Source organism: Cetorhinus maximus, chromosome 10 (genome assembly GCF_964194155.1).
Source record: "Cetorhinus maximus chromosome 10, sCetMax3.hap1.1, whole genome shotgun sequence".
Lineage (NCBI taxonomy): Eukaryota > Metazoa > Chordata > Chondrichthyes > Lamniformes > Cetorhinidae > Cetorhinus > Cetorhinus maximus.
This window is the reverse complement of record NC_135888.1, coordinates 17455702-17473853: the sequence shown is the minus strand read 5'-3', so window position 1 is coordinate 17473853 and position 18152 is coordinate 17455702. Positions and strand designations below refer to the sequence as shown.

The following is an 18152-nucleotide window of genomic DNA, read 5'->3' as shown; positions in this document are numbered from 1 at the left end:
AAGAGGTGGGCCAAGTTATGGCATAGCTGTTCCTTAGTAGCAGAGTAATGTGCATTGCGTATATTCTCCTGTCCTTATCTCCTCTGACTTCTGTGAGCATTGCCATAGGAGCTAGGTGTGTTTTACGTGAAGTGCATCCATCACGCTTCGAAGTGTCAAGCTTGACTGTGCAGACTCTGTTGTTTTCATAAAAACACGAACAAATCGCAACTGAACATCTTGGTCATGAGATTTTAAGAAAAAAAGTACTTTTATATGTGGTTAATTGCTGACCCGGACCTGGCATCTCACTTAAAAAGAAAGGAGCTGAGGATTTGCCAACGGCTAGCGAATGACTTATATTGGAACAATTAGCTAGTAATTAATTTCAGGGTGTGCCTATTTAGAGAACTTTTCCATAGGCAGTACACAAGTGAAATGCAGCTCTTCCTTTGCAGAAAACAGCTTTCCTGCCTATAAGGAAGGGGTTATGAAATCATGAACAGTTCCTTCTGTCATTGACTCCAGTTGTCTTTGTAATTATAATATGACAACTTTATACATGTGTTCATGTTCATCAGGCTTCATCACTGTTTTTATAATTAATTATATGTGAGCATACAAGGGCTGCTGTGGTACTCAACTCACAGAGGGTATCCTTTTGCACTGACGTAATGGATCCATTGCGATATTTTTGTTCAAGTTTGACTGCTTTGAAAGCTACTGTATTTGGCTGTTCAGCTTTAGAGTGGAATTGAATTCCAAATAACTTTGGATTTCTCAATCCTTCTGCCCAGGTAATGGAGAGTGAGGAGTTCATGCTACTGCCAGCAAACCAGATGATTGATATAATTTCCAGTGACGAGTTGAATGTGCGAAGTGAGGAGCAGGTGTATAGTGCTGTTGTATCGTGGGTCAAGTACAATATTCCGGAGAGGAGAGGACAACTTGCACAGGTAACCAGACAATGGAGGAAGCCAGGGACTGGATAGAAAACAGGATTAGCTTGCTATCCTTTCACCTCAGTGACCTGGGTTTGAATCGAGCTTCAATTGATGGAATGAATGCTTACTTTTTTTTGTAAGGGACCAATTGAAATAAATTTGACGACATGTGTCCAAATTATGAAACCCCATCAAATTTGGCATTAAGTGATCTCACTCAGCACAGTGCAGCTGATGTAGGAAGTAGATGTCATGCCGTACAATAAAGGGTGCTTTATTTTACACCTAACTGCTGTGACCTGGAAATGGGTGCCATTGACACTGGGTGCCCAACATGTGAACATATTTCGTTTTTTTAACTAATGCCCCTTACTTTGATGAACATAAAAACATACCAGAAAAAGGAGATAAAAAAAATTTAGAACTGAAAAGCATACTCCAATTAGCACCTGGAACTTTGGAACACTAGTAAGAAGGCAGTGAAACATCTAATCGCATAAATTCATCAGTCAGATAGTTGCTGATGTCCATCAACCTTGGGTTATAGATCACAAACAGTGTCACCTATTGGCCTGTACTAATTGTCTATGATATTGAGAATTGCAGCTGGCTGTAGAGAACTCCTATTAAACCAATATTTTTCTTCAAATCAAATTCAAGCTGATATTCACCACAACTTTACTTGTCCTTATGGGGACTTCATAAAGTGACCACGTTTAGGAGTAAAGGCTAACCAAGCATATGTGACTGGGAAGACTGGTTGTCTGAGCCCCCTGGCTACTTAATTGCTCCTGTCCAAAACAATTAAGATTTAGGATGTCTTTGAAGGCTTAGGAGGAATATCATATAAACTGGCAAAAATGGTACTGAATGCAAGAAATTGCAAGCTCGGTTTATTCCATAAAGTTTATTTGGTTATCCCCTAAAGAAATGTTATTTTTCAAATATGAACAAAACTGAGTTCAACACTCCGCTGACAGTACAGATTCTCAATCTGTAATTCGTACAGGTCAGTAAATGACCATAACAGTTTCCATGGCGGTATTGTTCATGTCCCATGACCAGAGACATTTTTTGATGAATACTTGCATCTGCCTGAAGTACTGAAATCAAGTGTTTGATAACTTGATGGGACAAAGTTCAACCACACAGCATTTCACTGTTCAGAATTGTGTAGCTGATTGACCTCGAGTAAGGTTATAAAAGTGAGACTGTTGTGGGAAATGGAAAGGTTGTGTGTATGCTGTTTTGAGGTTGGGGTGAGACATGTTCTTGGGGCACACTTTTACATTGTCTGATTTAACTTGGAGCAATTTGAGGATGTAGATAGAAAATGGAACAATTCTCTATTCCTCAACACTGGCAGTCTTTCAATTTGAATATAGCAAAAGGTCATTGCTAAGAGTAGAACCTTCAGAGCTGCATTTTGCAGCTTTCAGCCTTCTATTCTATACTTCCAACTAATATACAAGGCATTTATGCTCTTTCTCATTTCTGTATGTACTTTTTTGATTATTTTTCCCCAGGTCTTGCAACATGTTCGTTTGCCACTGTTGAGCCCTAAATTCCTGGTTGGCACAGTTGGAACTGACTCTTTGATCAAAAGTGATGAAATGTGCAGGTAGTGTGTCTATGTATGTATTTGTCCATTGTGTAGTGGACTGTGGAGCGGTACTGTACGCAAGAGGATCTTAAAAGCCTGTTTTGTTTTACAAACCTTCTCTGCTAGTTTTTTACCCTTCTTCCCACCTCTCCTGATGAGTTGGGTATCTGTTTTGTGAGGTGGAGTCCTGTGGAATCTTACAAAGTGAATACCAGCTGCGTCTTTGACCAAAGGTAGCATAGCCTGATTCTGTCCTCATCCGTGCACTTGCAGCAGAAGCAATTACTTAGCATCAGACTAGGAGCCCCAGCTGATTTTCCTCTCTATCCCTCCCCACACCCCGAAAGTAAAGTCGATCATAGTCATCCCTTCAACCAGTCCACTTGAGAATTGCTGACTGCAAAGACCTAGGACCAAACATAATTGTATAAGGGCTGATCTGGTTTTGACTTTGATGATTTTCATATTACGCATCCTGATTTAATGTTTAAAGTGAGATTTTAAAATAAAAGACTTTTTTCTATTTCAATTCCTATCTCCTACTTCTGTATTTTTGAGGGTAGAACAGGGAGTTGATATAGGATTTCTCTTGTTGCTGGTTAGAATTTACCATTAACACTGCATCTGGTATGTACAATGGATTGAACCATAGCTGGAGCCTCATCTTAACATAAATATTCACAGTGGACCATTTCATCTTCGCTGTGCTGATTAATTCGGGCCAAGTGACAAGATTATTGCTTTGACCTTTTCACCAGCATGCACAAAGCTATATTTTGATCTTAAATTGGTAGTTAGCTATATTTTTGTTCTTTTTTAAAAATTGAGTTGATTTTCTGTGAATTAAGTGAGCGGTAGACATTCTATGAATGAAACTTAAAAGTATTTTGGGGGCGGGGGAGTGGAATCTAGCAAAGAAAATCGTTGCTAACTTGACACAGCTGGAATTTTATAATGTTCAGAAAGCCTGTGTTATAGAGATTTGTTATAAAAATTTGTAACAAGATTTGTTTGTAGAAGATCTGTTTGTTTGAACCTTATCTAATTGTGCTATTGTTCTTTCAGTAATAGAAGATCAAATCTATAATAAATTTGCAGTGTAGTTCACATGCTGTTTTTGGGCATTTTGTCATTCATCTCGTGATGTTTCAGTAAAATATTCCTATTTTAAAGCTGCATGTCACTGCATAATTATACCACTAGATGGAGACTCAAGTTCCTGAAACTGCAGATCCCCATAAAACCTGGCCCAAATACACCATATGCTATGTGTTTTGGATGGCTGTTTGACCACATGGAGCATCGCAGTAAAGCTGATCCTATCCTTGACAGAGTGCCTCCTCTTTATTTAATCCCAGGGGACATAAGCTAACTAGTGCACTCACTATCATAAACAATGTGGTCTCAGCTGACTCCAAATAGATTGAGGATGGAACCTGCGACCTTCTTGATCTATATGGCTCAGCTACTCGATGTCTTAATCAGTTGAAGCTGTTGGGGAACTAACTTTTTTGACTTGACCTTTCAGTAAAATTTATTTTTATTAAACATGAGCATTTTTAAGATGTGACTCTTCCATTCTGATACATGGTGCATGTTTATGTACATAAGCACAGTCTTGGCCTCCAGTGTTTTTTTCTTGAAGTAACCAGAACTTCCAATTTTGTCCACTGGGCAGTCAATTGTGCTGGTGTTCCAACAGACTGTGTTGCTCAGTGAAGTAACCACAGCTTAGTTGCAAATAATGTGACAATTCTCCACCGAATGTTTATTCCTTCATTATATAAACCAGTAAATCTGCTATTGTTTTTCCTGAAATCACTAAAATACATTGACATTTTTAGTATGAATGTAAAATATGCTGTCTATTAAACAGCAATGCAGTTACTGTCATGATAATGGGATTTTTAAGCCCTTTATTATGTTGCATAATTTTGATGGCACATTTTGGTATTGTGGAATAATTTCCAAAACTTCAAGGGTTGCTCAACCGCAGCATTTGCTGTATAGCAGGGCTGATCACTTGAGTAGGGATAAGTTTGGCATGGATAAGATCATAGTGTTTGCTGCTGAACTCTTCTTACCCATTTTAGCACCAACATCACCATCAAGATATTTTTGAACACCATATGAGATAAGCGTCTTGCCATATTTGTGTTAATTATGACGATCTTTCAGCACTTGGTTTGTTTTCAGTCTCTGAGGTGGCTTGGCTTGGCAAATTAAATTAAACCCTTGGCTTCTTTTGTCTGACATTTTCGTGACTGCAATCTTCTGGTGATACCGGTAGCTTTAGCCATGGTGTTACTCAGGGGAGATGACTTTCTTTTGGGGTGGGGGAGTTTAATATTTGAATAAAGAGGTCCTAAAGGGAAAGAATCTATACAGAGTAACATAATCAAATATACAGCTGAGACATTTCAACTACACAGTAACCAATTCACAAACTGTTGCTTGAAAAAGAGATGCTGTCAAAGCTTTTCATCTTGCACTCACCGGGACAGATTTGTAAGAATAACAAATCCCAAAGGAAACAACAACTTAAACTGCATGAGAAGAGGGTGCTGATTGGTAGAGGTGTTGCCATGGAAAATGCACCAGGGAACAGTTAACTGACGAGCTTTTATTTAGATTCAAACCAGACAGGTTGACTCTGGTCAAGGCATTGCCATGGGGAATGAACCAGGGAATGGTTGTCCCTCAAGCTTTTGCTAAGTTGAAAAAGGCGCAATGTGTGGACATGTCCTTTCTGTTTGCAAAAGACAGGGTCCTGTGTTTGAATATATGTAGCTTCTAGCCTGTATAAATGAGCCACTTTGTGAGCAACATTGGTTGTGAGCAGAATTCTGAGCATAATCAGGATTGCTTAGTAGGTGTTGTCCAATCGCAGAATTGTATCTAATGTTGGACACTTCTGAGTTTTGCAAGCATTGGCTAGTTGAGTATGGTCAGTACTTTGCCTGTTGCAAACATATTTAGGGACATGCCATTTGATACAATCCCCCAGCCGTTGGGACATGTGTTGCCAGGTATGTAGGCCACATCAGCAGGGAAATTCATATGCCACATTATTCATATGTATGGCAGGCAGAATGTGTTTTTGGCTTAATGGCAGCGTACTGTTTGTAGAGAATACCATTCATGTTGCTACGGTATAGTGGTAGCTTGAAAGGGCTAGCTTCACATGTTTGCTCAAATTTTGAGACACCTTGCCCTTCCAGGGTAGACTGAGCACTTTTTAGGACCAAGAGTGGCAGCCTTAGGCGCATTCATGAGTTCGCATGATATACAGCGAGCAATGATCTGATCAGGGTAGCCATTATCCCACAGGGTTGCCTTAATGCACCTTTTTTGGCATCAAGCACAGTGAGCAAATGGCCCGGGCCTTATTTACGAGGATGCCAGTAAGGCCGATCTTATAGTGTGTGGAACTGTAGGAATCCCAATGCATAAATTGACCAGTAAAGGTGGGCTTGCAGTAGACAGTACTGGCAGACTCAGTGGCAGATTTCTCAACTAGCACATCGAGGAACGGGAGCTCATTTGACAGCTTAATTTCAAAGGTGAGTTTGAGTGCAGGTTGAAGCCTGTTAAAGTGTGTAAGGAAATCAATCAGCAACCTATTCTCATGCAATAGAAATTGTTGTTCCCTTTAAGATTTGGTATTCTTGCAAATCTGTCCTGATGCGTGTAAGATGAAAAGCTTTAACAGCATGTCTCCTTTTTGAGCAATACTCAAGTTCTGTACGACCAAGTGATTAATTCACAAATTATCAGCAGACAAATTCTTGCCCTCCAGTCAGTTGTAAGAGAATAAAATGATGGCCCTGTCACTGTGATTGATCAGTTGTTGAAATATGATGACGTCCCGAGAGCAGGATCAATCTATTTTGGTTTCTCGCAACATGAATTGCAGCAGAAACTGACAAAGTTGTGAAGGTCCAATTTACAGGGACTCCTAGTCTTATAATTCCAAAGATGAACTAATTAGTGACCTCCAACAACCTATAATTGTTACTTATATCTAGGTAACAATTTAAAGATTTACCTTGACTTGATTTTTGACTGATCATAATTGTGATTAGTTAGGCAGTGCTTAATGTGCACTCTATTACAACGATTGCTTTTTAGTGGTCTTAGTTTTGCTGTTATTTCAGTTTAGCTCAGTAACTTTTCTTACTACGTCTAAACACAATCTTGCAAAAGAGCAAATGTTGATGTTCAACATATTTTAAAAATTCCATCTTAACTTTAACCTATTTTATTACTTTTTTTTAATCAAATAGTTCTATAGCAGGTGTTATATAACCTGTTCTGATATCTTGTATTTGCAATGATCATCACCAACCAACTCTTGAAACTTGTAGAAAATTATTATTTTAATAAGTGTTCCAGAAGTGATTTATGGGGCTGTAAAGTTTTTCCGATATTGGTGTATTTTTTGCATTATACTGTGCAGTGAGTATAAACTTCGTTTTTCAAAAGTTGAGAAACAATGTATAGAATATGTGACAGGAATTTGAAAACTGCGAAAGAAGTACAAGTACTCAATGGCCAGAAACTTACTGTGTTGGGCAGGCACTGAGCCGATCGCCGCCCGCGATCGGCTGCACGCCAGCATTTTACGTGAGCAGGCCAATTAAGGCCCGCTACCTGTGCGGGTGGGGGGGAGGAGGGAGAGTCGAGGCCTGCGTGCGAATGGGTCAGGGATTAAGTTGGTAATGGAAATCTTCAATAAAGGATCTGAAAAATTATTTAAACACGTTCCCTCAAGTGACAGTGTCACATGAGCTGGGACATGTTTATACAGTTAGCAAAATTTATTTAATTATTTTATTAAACCTTCAGGAAAGCTCATCCCACCCATGATAAACGCGAAGGCAGCTTGGGCTCTTCGCCTGCCCCACCAACCTTAACGTTGGTAACAACTTTAATTGGTTTTTTAATGGCCTTAATAGGCCGTTGACAGCTCGGCTAGTGCGTAGCTGCCTCTGGCACGCACCCACCGAACGAAAGATCTAAATGATGCGCGTCATTTTGTGCATTAGCGTGTCGGGCCCGCCTCTGCACGCCAACGGCAATATTCAGGCCCATATGTTTAAAGCTGTTCACTCTCCTCCAAATAAAAATATAAACTTTAACTCTTTTACTTTTTCATTTTTCTTTTACTTAATTTTGGAAAATTCTAATTTGGAAGGAATACTAATGGCAAAATGCTAAAAAGTTATACCTTCCAGAGGCCATTTATAACGGAATTGTCGCCGGTTCCAGCACAAATTGCCATACCAGCACTCAACACGGTGTTTGTGTGTTAGAAAAATAAGCGCTCAGCTGAAATAAAACTCTGGATGTTCTGTGCTCTAGCAATGTGTTTGGTATTTATCATCAAAGACTGATGTTTCACTTGAAACTCGCTGTACTGTGCACCATTGCTGGAAAATTGCAGTCCCCAAGCAACAGGGTAGTTTACATTGAAGATCTAAAAGGATTTTTTTTGCTTTAAATACATGAAATTACTGACTGGCATTCTAAAAGAAGTCAGCTCACTGGCGATCCAAAGTTTTCCCTTCATGGAACTTCAGTTCTCAGTCGTAATGCATTTAATAACATTCACCCCTTGCCAAATACTTTTAAATCTCCAACTTAAGCTTTTCAGAAAAGGAAAGTAACTTACCAATTTACCCTCTTCCTCCCCCTCCATCCATAACAGTTTTATGTGCACCCTAGCTCATTGGTCTCTAAATATTTACAGCAATGCATTACTTTTAGTACAGTGATTTTGAGTTAAATGTGATGTCTAATTTGGAATCACTGTCAGCATGGCATAACTGATGCGTTTTTGGAAAAAAAAATCTTAACTACATAATAATGGTTCAGTCTAATTATATTCATGTGTGTAAAATCTGTTTACTACTGCAGTTTCCGGATTTTTATGACTGTTTTGACATTGGCTGCTATTTACTTTCTATAAACATGCTTGAGATACTTGATCCATGCAGTCCTCTACTGATTGGTAGAAGCCTGTGGTCAGAGCGAGAATTTAGATTGTAAATGCCAACGTTTAGGCTGAAAGTGCAGCTTGGTGTTCCAAAGCTGTCATTCCATATTTCTTTTATTCATGTGTTTATTGATGGCACTGAGACAAGAACGGAGATGCGCAGAGATTTTGCTAAAAGCAAAAATTAGGGTCAAATTATTATCATTTTTTATTTACTACTGCCAGGAAGCTTTTCAGTTGCCTTCTTGGCTGCAGCACTCCATGTCAAGAGTATTTATTGCCATCACCTCTACATAATACATGCACGTTTTATATCTGCATTTGTCATCAATAATAAGATCCATCTGTGTCTGTCTGCATGTGCAAGAAGTTCATTATTCCAGCCCCTTTAGAGTTAAGATCTTGCACTTGCAAATCTAATTTGTTACCTTTTTATTATTTTTGTTTTAATTTTGTAATTTGAAATGGATAATACCTCTCTAGGTAACTTTTTCATAAGAAGGTAGTGCATTTACTATGGTGTTTTCCAGTGTTGTTAATGGTTTAAAAAATTAACTGCATTATAGGGATTTAAGTCAATGTACATTTGGAACTTGCTGCTTCTCTCCTGTCCTCCCTTTTTTCTATGATTCCTTCGCTGTATTTTTTTTAAAAAGTCAAATATTTTAAAATCTGGATTTTTCCATGTGGGCAATGGAACAAAGATTCTAGCAATTTAAGATATTTCACCTCTGTCTCCTGCTCTTACCTTCTTGTTACTAAGAACATGAGCAATATTGAAAGCTTCCATATTGAATTGCTGCCCTCCTTGCTGCTGGCACTGAAACTTTGCTACTTCAAACACAAGCTATGCTGTGGGACATCCCTAATAATGTTTTCTGGAGGGCATCATGCATTTGTGCAGTTGTGCATGTAAGTAATCTTTCAAATTGAGATCAGGGGCAGAATTTAATGTAATTGACATGGGTTTGGCCCACCAGTTGGAGCCCACTTTTATATTGCTGTGTTTTCTAAACCTTACTTTATTTGTAAATGCCTTTTTCTTGGCTTCAAATATAGTTTCAAAACCATGTGGTATTAATTACCTGAAATGTTTTTTTAGGCATGTGACCTTTGGTGCAGTTTTCATGGTCACTCTATCCATGTCGTAATTTTTATAGGCAAGGCAAAAATATTCCATTCGGTCTGTTCAGACAACTATATAAGTAGGTTGAGTGGAACACCAGCATTTCATTGACAAACTGCTAAATTAGAGTAAATGTATGCTGGTTTCAATTAAAAAATACATAAAATGCACAATGCCTCATTTATAATGAAAGACATGGCTTTAACTTGCAAAACTAATTGTACAAATCTGAGATGTGAGTATTGTAAAACTCCAATTTATTTGCAATCTTTTTCTCAAAGAATTGCTTCTTTAACTAAAGATTTCTTTACAGGAAGCACTGCTTACTCTAGATACATTTACTTGCATGCTATTGTGTAAAAATATTTTGATTATTCTTAAATTCTGTTTGATAATAATGGGCATTGGAAGTTTTAACGTTCTTTTAACAGTCTTGTTTTGAATTAATTTATCGAGTGTTGTGATAGCTCAGACCTATTCCTCAGCACTGGACAGGCAGGTGAACATGGACATGATTGAAAGATGGCTAAAGAACAAAATGTTTGTGCGTACAAATTGGGAAGCTCGTACTTCTGCAATTTTGGATAGTCAGTTACATTGCGGGGAGTTTTTTTTTTATTTGAAACTATTTGCAATCGTTGTGTTGTGAGATGGGCAAAAATGCTTTTCCCCAGCCATATTAAATGCTCAGTGTTTAATTGCTGCAGCGAGTTTTTTGCTTGGAATAAGTATTGGCTAGCATCAGTAAAATGTTCATTTTTGCCTCTTGAATGAACCATAAAATATATTTCAGCAATTGTATGTCTGTGTATAACATTAATTGATTTCTATCATTAAAGTTTTTTAATTCTGCCCCTGCTCAATCATTTTTTTTTTTGAAGGGCCATCATTTGGTTGTAATTCACCATTGGGGAGTACAAGCCCTCCTTTGAAGAATGTGAACCTGTCGATTTTGATATAGTTGTGTTCAATTTCCATGAATAAATATAGTTTGTATCCTAAATAATTTCCCCACAATTAGCTTTTTAGCTATTTAAAACATAAGTTGTGCTTCCCTTGATTTAAAGGTGCAATTTCCCTTTTTGCCCACATTATTGGTGCTCAATGACAAAATAATGACTTCTTCAGATACTTTATTTCTGAACCAGCTCAGTGCCAAAGGTTTTCAATATAAATGCAACAATGTCATTATCAACATTGTTGAAAATGTTCCAGTTCAAGTTTTGGTGGTGTATTAGAAAATACTGTTGTTTAGCTAGTGCTTAGCTCAGACCATAAACTCTGTCCCCCATTTTGTTACTGTTTTTGTTTTGCATCTGCTGGTGTTAATCTTTTTTTTTACATGTTTTTTGCTTTCGGACACAGCTGTTTATTATTCTGCCATTCACACCCATTCCAGTCAAATCTTTTGTTTCTTTACTACAACCTTTACCACTCCTGCTGCCTTTTGTACCATGAAATCTTTTATCATTTAATCTCTCCCTGCCGCTACCCCATCAAAGACCTTCATTTTTATTCTTCCTTCCCCCTTCTCCCCCACTTTCACTTGCACAACATGTATTGCATTTCTATCTTTCTCCAGTTCTGAAGGTCCTTGACCTGAAATGTTAACTCCGTTTCTCTCTCCACATATGCTTGCCAGACCTGCTGAGTATTTCCAGCATTTCCTGTTTTTATTTCAGATTTCCAGCATCCACCATACACAGAACACAAGAAACAGGAGCAAGAGGAGACCATATGACCCACTGAGCCTGCTCCCCCATTCACTGTGATCATGCTGATCCTGGGATTCAACTCCATTTTCCTACCTGCTCCCCATTTATCTTGATTCCCTGAGAGACCAAAAATCTGCCTATCCCAGCCTTAAATGTATTCAACAATGGAGCATGCACAATCCTCTGGGGTAGGGTGTTCCAAAGATTCACAACCCTTTGAGTGAAGTAATTTCTCCTCATCTCAGTCCTAAAATTTTGCTGTTCCTTAGCTACTGCTGTTTGCCAAAAACTACTCCAGGCTTAAGACAAATAGATCCTTGCAATCCACTCATCACTTACAATCTGTATACAAATTATCATTTGCAAACTCCAGAAACTCTAATATTTCTGATATGAAAGAATGCTGGATTAGAGGTGGCACTACAAAGGATCTCCAATATATCATAACTCTGCCAGGTCTTTCCCATCTCTTCAGGACTGCTGAACATTGCTCTGTATCAGATAGGTGACCTGTTTGGAGTAGCAAATTTGTGTTTCACTTCCAAAATTATTTGAAAATTCAGGTGTAATTTGCCCAAAACTGTGAAACTTCAATCTTCTTCACCAAATAGCTTTAGTCATGTACTTTAGTGCCTGCATTCCAAGTGTAGCATGTTTTCTTGTCTGCCTCACACTATAATCATTAATCCTGTGTTTAAGTGTTTCCAATTATAACCATTAGTCTTTTTTTCTCGCCAATGTTTTTCAGAGATCTCTTGGATGAGGCAAAAAATTATCTCCTTTTGCCACAGGAGAGACCTCTAATGCAGGGTCCCCGAACACGACCACGCAAGCCCATCCGATGTGGGGAGGTGCTTTTTGCTGGTGAGTGAGTGCAATGATTTCTTCTAAATCCCTAACCTGTTGCTGAAGATCTAACAGCCTGGATTTTACGGTCAACAGTGAAAGGATAGCACTCACTACTGACCTCGAAGAAAGCTACCCACAATGAATTACTGAGCTCCATGACATCAGTTTCATTCAAACACCATCCATAAGGAATCTTTGGCGTTCAGGAGGAGTGAAGTCATCAAGCAGACTGAATAGCCAACCAGATTGCCGAATTATCATAGACAGCAAACCAGAAAGTAAAAGCACTGATTAACATTCACTTTTTAAATCACTTTACAGAGAACAGAATAAAAATCGGGGTATACTTAAAGGATTAAGGTAGAAACTGAAATATCATCAACTTCACAGATTTTTTTTTAAAATGTAGCATTCAATGGAGGGAATAACACACCAGACTTCTAAAATTAGTTTTCAGGGCCAGAGGGGGTTATTCAAAAGTAATAGTGACTTAGTATACTGTTAAAATCTTGGTTACATTTTATTCAGCAAGGCTTAATTTCTTAAATTGTTTTTACAGCAAGAAAATGTGTAAGAAGTTGAAGCTCATGTCAAATTGCAGATTCCATGCTGATTGCATCTTTGAAGAAGCAGGGAATCATTGACAGCAACTTATGGATTTCTGCATTAATTGCCTATGTGTGGACACCAAAAGTTGCTGTTAGTTTTATGCAGAAATGAGGGTGAACACTAACGGGTTTCTCATCATTACAACTGTCAGTAATAATGACCCTGAATTTGCGATCTAAAGTGTCTTTCTCTCATTTCATATCATTACATTTTTGTATGTTGTAGTTCTTTAGCAGTGTTGTCATAATGCGTATGAATGTCTCTGTACCACAAATGACATAGTGGAGAAAATTAAAATGGCAACTTGAAACTATAAATCACTTTTTTTGGGCAGGATTTTCCCGCCGGGGGGCAGAGCCCGCTCGCCGACTTGTAAAATGACGCACGGTAACGTTGGGTGGAACTCCCGACGTCACCGCACCCCATTTAAATCAGCTGTGTGCCTGCCAACCTGTCGATGGCCAATTGAGGCCATTGACAGAGTCATTTAGCTAACTAATGGACCTGCCCGTCCAACCTTAAGGTCGGCGGGCAGGCCAGGAGTCCCAGTGGGAATTAGAAGAAGCATGAAACCTCATCCACAGGCGGGATGAGGTTTCATGAAGGTTTTAAAAAATTTTATTAAAGTTTTTTTTTAATTATGGACATGTCCCAACTCATGTGTCAGTGTCACATGTGGGGACATGTCAGGAATTTTTTTTTCTATCGCTAATATTTGTGACCTAACAGCCGATCTCCCTGAGCCAGCACTTAGCGAAGAGCGCACACTCGGCTGAGGGATTCTCTCCCCCCCGCCCGCACAGGGAGCGCGCAGTGCTTCCGTGCGGATGTCGCGCTGGGTGGGCCTTAATTGGCCTGTCCACATAAAATGGCGCCACGCCCCCAATCGGCTACAATTCAACTTCACCCCCGAGAGGGGGAAAATCCTGCCCTTTGAGTTGTTATTCTGGGCACAACAGTTTCTTGCATTGATGTGGCAGTATCTGATCGATTTATTGATTAATAAAATTTTGACCCTGTATTGAGTGGAATAAAACTGCATAGCTAGCATAATGGTTTGGGTCTCTTGCACGTTTCCAACAAGGCCTCCCCCAGTATAAGGGATGGGCAATAAATGCTGGCCTAGCCAGCGAAGCCCACATCCCGTAAATGGATAAAAAAAAATAAACAGCAGCATGGTTTTGTGTGGACAGAGACATTGGAACAGGATTAGGCCATTCAGTCCCTCAAGCCTGCTCCAGGATTCAGTGAGATCATGGCTGGTGAGACCTTGTTGAATATTGAATTTTTAAAAATCATACTCGTTAACTTTTATTTTTTTCCCCTTTCATAGTTGGTGGTTGGTGCAGTGGTGATGCGATCTCTAGCGTAGAACGCTATGACCCTCAAGCACATGAATGGCGGATGATGGCATCGATGTCCAAACGAAGATGTGGTGTTGGTGTAGCAGTCCTTGATGACCTTTTGTATGCGGTTGGGGGTCATGATGGGTCTTCCTACCTGAACAGTGTTGAAAGGTAAATTCGGAGGTTTTGCAAAATTAACTATTTTTGTTTGGTGAAGAAACGAAAGATTGATAATTGTCTGTTGAGTTACAACAATGGAGCAGTGCAGTATGGTCTTTATGGGACTGAGGCCTATAAGGCAGACGATCAGTTCGTTGATATCAATCTGGCAACAGTAGAGATGCCAGCTGGACACAGTAGCCTGGGTTAGGTAGAGGAAATATCAACTAGGGGTCCTGTTTCTTATCACTCTATTGACCCATACTAGAAAGTTAGGTTGAGTAACCTGCTGACTACTGTCTCAGCTCAACAATGAAAATTGGTCATGTAACATAGTATTAAATGGCAGTCAGTGCTCATGAATTTCACTTCTGCAACTGTTATGCTTTGGGGGAAGAGAAGAGTGGGAATTCAATTTTTTGAGCCAAGGCTGACATTACTATACCAAAATAATTGGGAAGTTTTAGGTTGAGAGCTGATGGTGCCCTCATATTAATCTTTTCACCCATTGCATTGATTTCAGAACCTGCCCTCGAGTCAGGTGGGATTCCATTCACCAAACTCTTCTAAACGCTGAAGCTGTTCCTTTCTATGTACCAGCATCTGAACCTATAAAGTACTAGACCGCATATATAAAACTGAAATGCATTTGGAGCTCATTGGATATTTGAGATCAACTTATCTAAGTGTTACTATGATTAGCACATTCAGCCATGTCCATTCCTACCCCACTTTCTGCTTTGTTAAAAGCAGAGGCAGAGCTGTGTGAATGTGTTGACTGCTGCTCGTAGAGTATCAGCAACTGCTAGCATATCTGATATTGAAAAGGAACTGATCGACATCAGTTTATTTTAATTATACGATCAGCCATGATCTAATTGAAAAGTGGAGCAGGCTCAGAGGCTGAATAGCCTACTCCTGTTCCTTTTGGGGGGGGGGTAGGAGGAGGAGGAGTGGGGGGGTGGAGGAGTGCAGGGGAGGGGGGAGAAGTGTGGTGAGGGGGGTGGGGGGGAGGGAGGAGTGCGGTGGGCGGGCTTCCAATCGGCAGCCCCAGTCAGAGGCACGCTACCATTTTACGTGGGCGGGAAAATTAAGGCCTGCCCAGCGTGACATCCGCCAGGAAGCGCCATACGGTCCCTGGATGGGGGGGGGGGAGGGGGAGAATTCCCTCAGCCGGGAGTGTGCTCTTTCGCGCAATGCGCACAAAAGAGCACACAGATCTCCTTGAGACAAAATTCCCTCAGGGAGTTCGGCTCCGATGTAAAAGTTAAATTTTGGGTAATAAAAAAATTTTCCCTGCCATGTCCCCTCATGACACTGTCACATGAGTTGGGACATGTCCATAACTTTTATTGAAACATTTGTTAAAATTTTAAAACCCTCATGAAACCTCATCCCACCCGTGGACGAGATTTCATGCTTTTTCTGAGGCCCAGCTGGGCTCCCGGCCTGCCCGCCAACCTTAAGGTTGGACAGGTAGGTCCATCAATCAGGTTAATTAGTTTTTTAATGGCCTTAATAGGCCATTGACATTTCGGCTGCGCGCCCGCCAAACTGAAAATCTAAATGACACGGGGGACGTTGGGACACACACCCGATGTATCCCCATGTTATTTTATGTGTCAGTGAGTGGGGGCAGGAAAAACCTGCCCCATGTTCCCAGACTTCCTACTCCGTTAATGTTCTTTGTGGTAACTTTATTAAAATGTGATGGTCTTCAAGATTTGTCAGTCTTGGGACTTGTTTCTACCCTAAATTATCATTCTGTATAGTTATGTGCGTGTGTACCAGCTTGATTTTGTGAGACCAGGAAAGAAATGTAAGGTTTCATAACACTTGGAGAGAAAGAACTGCTATTCATGGGAACAAATTAAATTTGAGATTTAAGATTTGTTAGTTGATACAGGGAGGCCTTTTATAGCAACTATTCTTTCTACACTAATTCTATTCAGAATATGATCGGGATTGGTGAGTAGAATGACAAATATGAAAATTGAAAGATTTATTACTAAGATGCCCCCAAGATCCAGTTTTTAACCCCAATAAGAGAACTGTAACAGTGGCTGAAATGCTAACAAAACTGACCAATCTCCTAGTATTGTAATTCAGCTGCTATTAAATTTCAGCCCTAACATATGTATTCTTTCTGCACCATGACTTGATCAGTTCTAAACTAGTTGCTTAGACCCTTCAGTTGTTTTGACAGGTGTTGCAAAGCCTTGGAAGTTGTTCTTGTCAAGGCAGCAGTTGTCATCTCACCGCCAATAGAGAAAAGAAACTGAACATTGTTTTGGTTTTATGCTTTACAAACTTAATTTTTTCTCCTCCACCCCCCCTCCCTTTTTTTTTGCTGAATTTTTAATCTTGTGTACATTGTGGTGATCACATGTATGCTGAGCACACCCAACTTTACTTCACTAGCTCGATGACTCTACTGTCTCTGCTCACATTGCTTGCCTGATGACCAGTACTGGCTGGACAGAAGTTTCCTCCATTTGAGTATTGGGAAGGCTAAAGCCACTGTCTTTGGCCCCTGTCATAAGCTCTATTCCCCAGTGACCAGTTCCATTCCTCCCCATGCAACAGCTTGAGGCTAGATCAGGAGAAAACTGTGCCTTTTTGTCACGGTTACAAATGTCTTTGGAACAATGATGAGTGTCAGAATTTTCTGTTTCTCTTACATGCCCTTAACTTTTAACTTGTCAATTATTTCTGTTGCTAAGGTATGACCCGAAGACAAATCAATGGAGTAGTGACGTAGCTCCGACCAGCACATGCAGAACCAGTGTGGGGGTAGCAGTGCTGGGAGGGTACCTGTATGCTGTTGGAGGACAGGATGGAGTGTCCTGCCTTAACATTGTCGAAAGGTAAGTGATGAAGGATGCTTTAGGCTCTGTGACAGAAATGACCTAATGCAGGTTACTCTTGAGGCACGTGAGACCTATGTCTACTTGGTTCTCTTTCCTGGCTTAGCATTTCTAACTGTGCAGAGGAAGAGTATCCTGCAATCCATGCAGAAGATTGTTAGGGGGAAATTAAAAATGCTAAAAGAGAACACCAAGAATTTACTGAAGAACACTTAAAATCTCCAGGCAGACATGGCTGCTAAACATATTAAGAGTTGAAGATTGCCAGATAATCATTGCATAGCCTTGAGAGTCAGACTGGAGACACAAGAAAGGACATAAATTAGATTAGGCGTACTCCCCTCTCACATAGGGAAGGGGCAGATGGTTTTAGCCTAGATATGGAAAGACATACAATAGACAAAGAGGGGGCTTTGATGAAACACAAACAGCCTTGAGCTGTGAGAACCAAGGTCTTTGCGTACGTGATTTAATTTTGATTGGATAATATAATTATGTATAATCCTTTAGAATAATTGGTTAGCAAAATCACATGTTTATGTACTCAATAGGATAGAGTTAGCATGGGACCAGTGTGTCGGTTACCGATTGAATGTATTCAAATGTATTATGATAAGAAAAAGTACAAAAGTAGTGAAATGTAATCAACCTGGGAGCTGGGTCTTCATTCTTCAGAATGATTGCAGCTCCCTTGCATATGCTTGAATAAAACCGGCAAAAGGAAGCCTAAGTCTCTGTGGTCGCTGTGTGATTTAGCATTTCTAACTGTGCAGAGGAAGAGTATCCTGCAATCCATGCACAAGATGAAGGGGAAAACTATGTGAAATGGTTACAGGCTTACAGGGGAAGAGAGTCAACAGCTGCATCTGCCAGAGCTTTTCATGTCTTAAGTAATTGGTGAGAGTAAATCTGGAACAGCATGGGACATGGACATATCAAGGTGACAGATATTTCAAA

At 39.9% G+C, this 18152-nt stretch overlaps 1 protein-coding gene across 2 annotated transcripts in view; it reads left to right on the top strand.

The window, feature by feature from the left end:
* The window catches only part of LOC144685490 (kelch-like protein 20), a 45925-nt gene that overhangs the window by 10605 nt on the left and 17168 nt on the right, over window positions 1-18152 (top strand). For both annotated transcript variants that reach the window (XM_078550063.1, XM_078550064.1), the window contains 5 exons: window positions 777-935; window positions 2450-2544; window positions 12114-12229; window positions 14157-14340; window positions 17052-17195. In XM_078550063.1, coding sequence (XP_078406189.1) covers window positions 777-935; window positions 2450-2544; window positions 12114-12229; window positions 14157-14340; window positions 17052-17195 — 698 coding nt within the window. The remainder of the gene's footprint in view (window positions 1-776; window positions 936-2449; window positions 2545-12113; window positions 12230-14156; window positions 14341-17051; window positions 17196-18152) is intronic.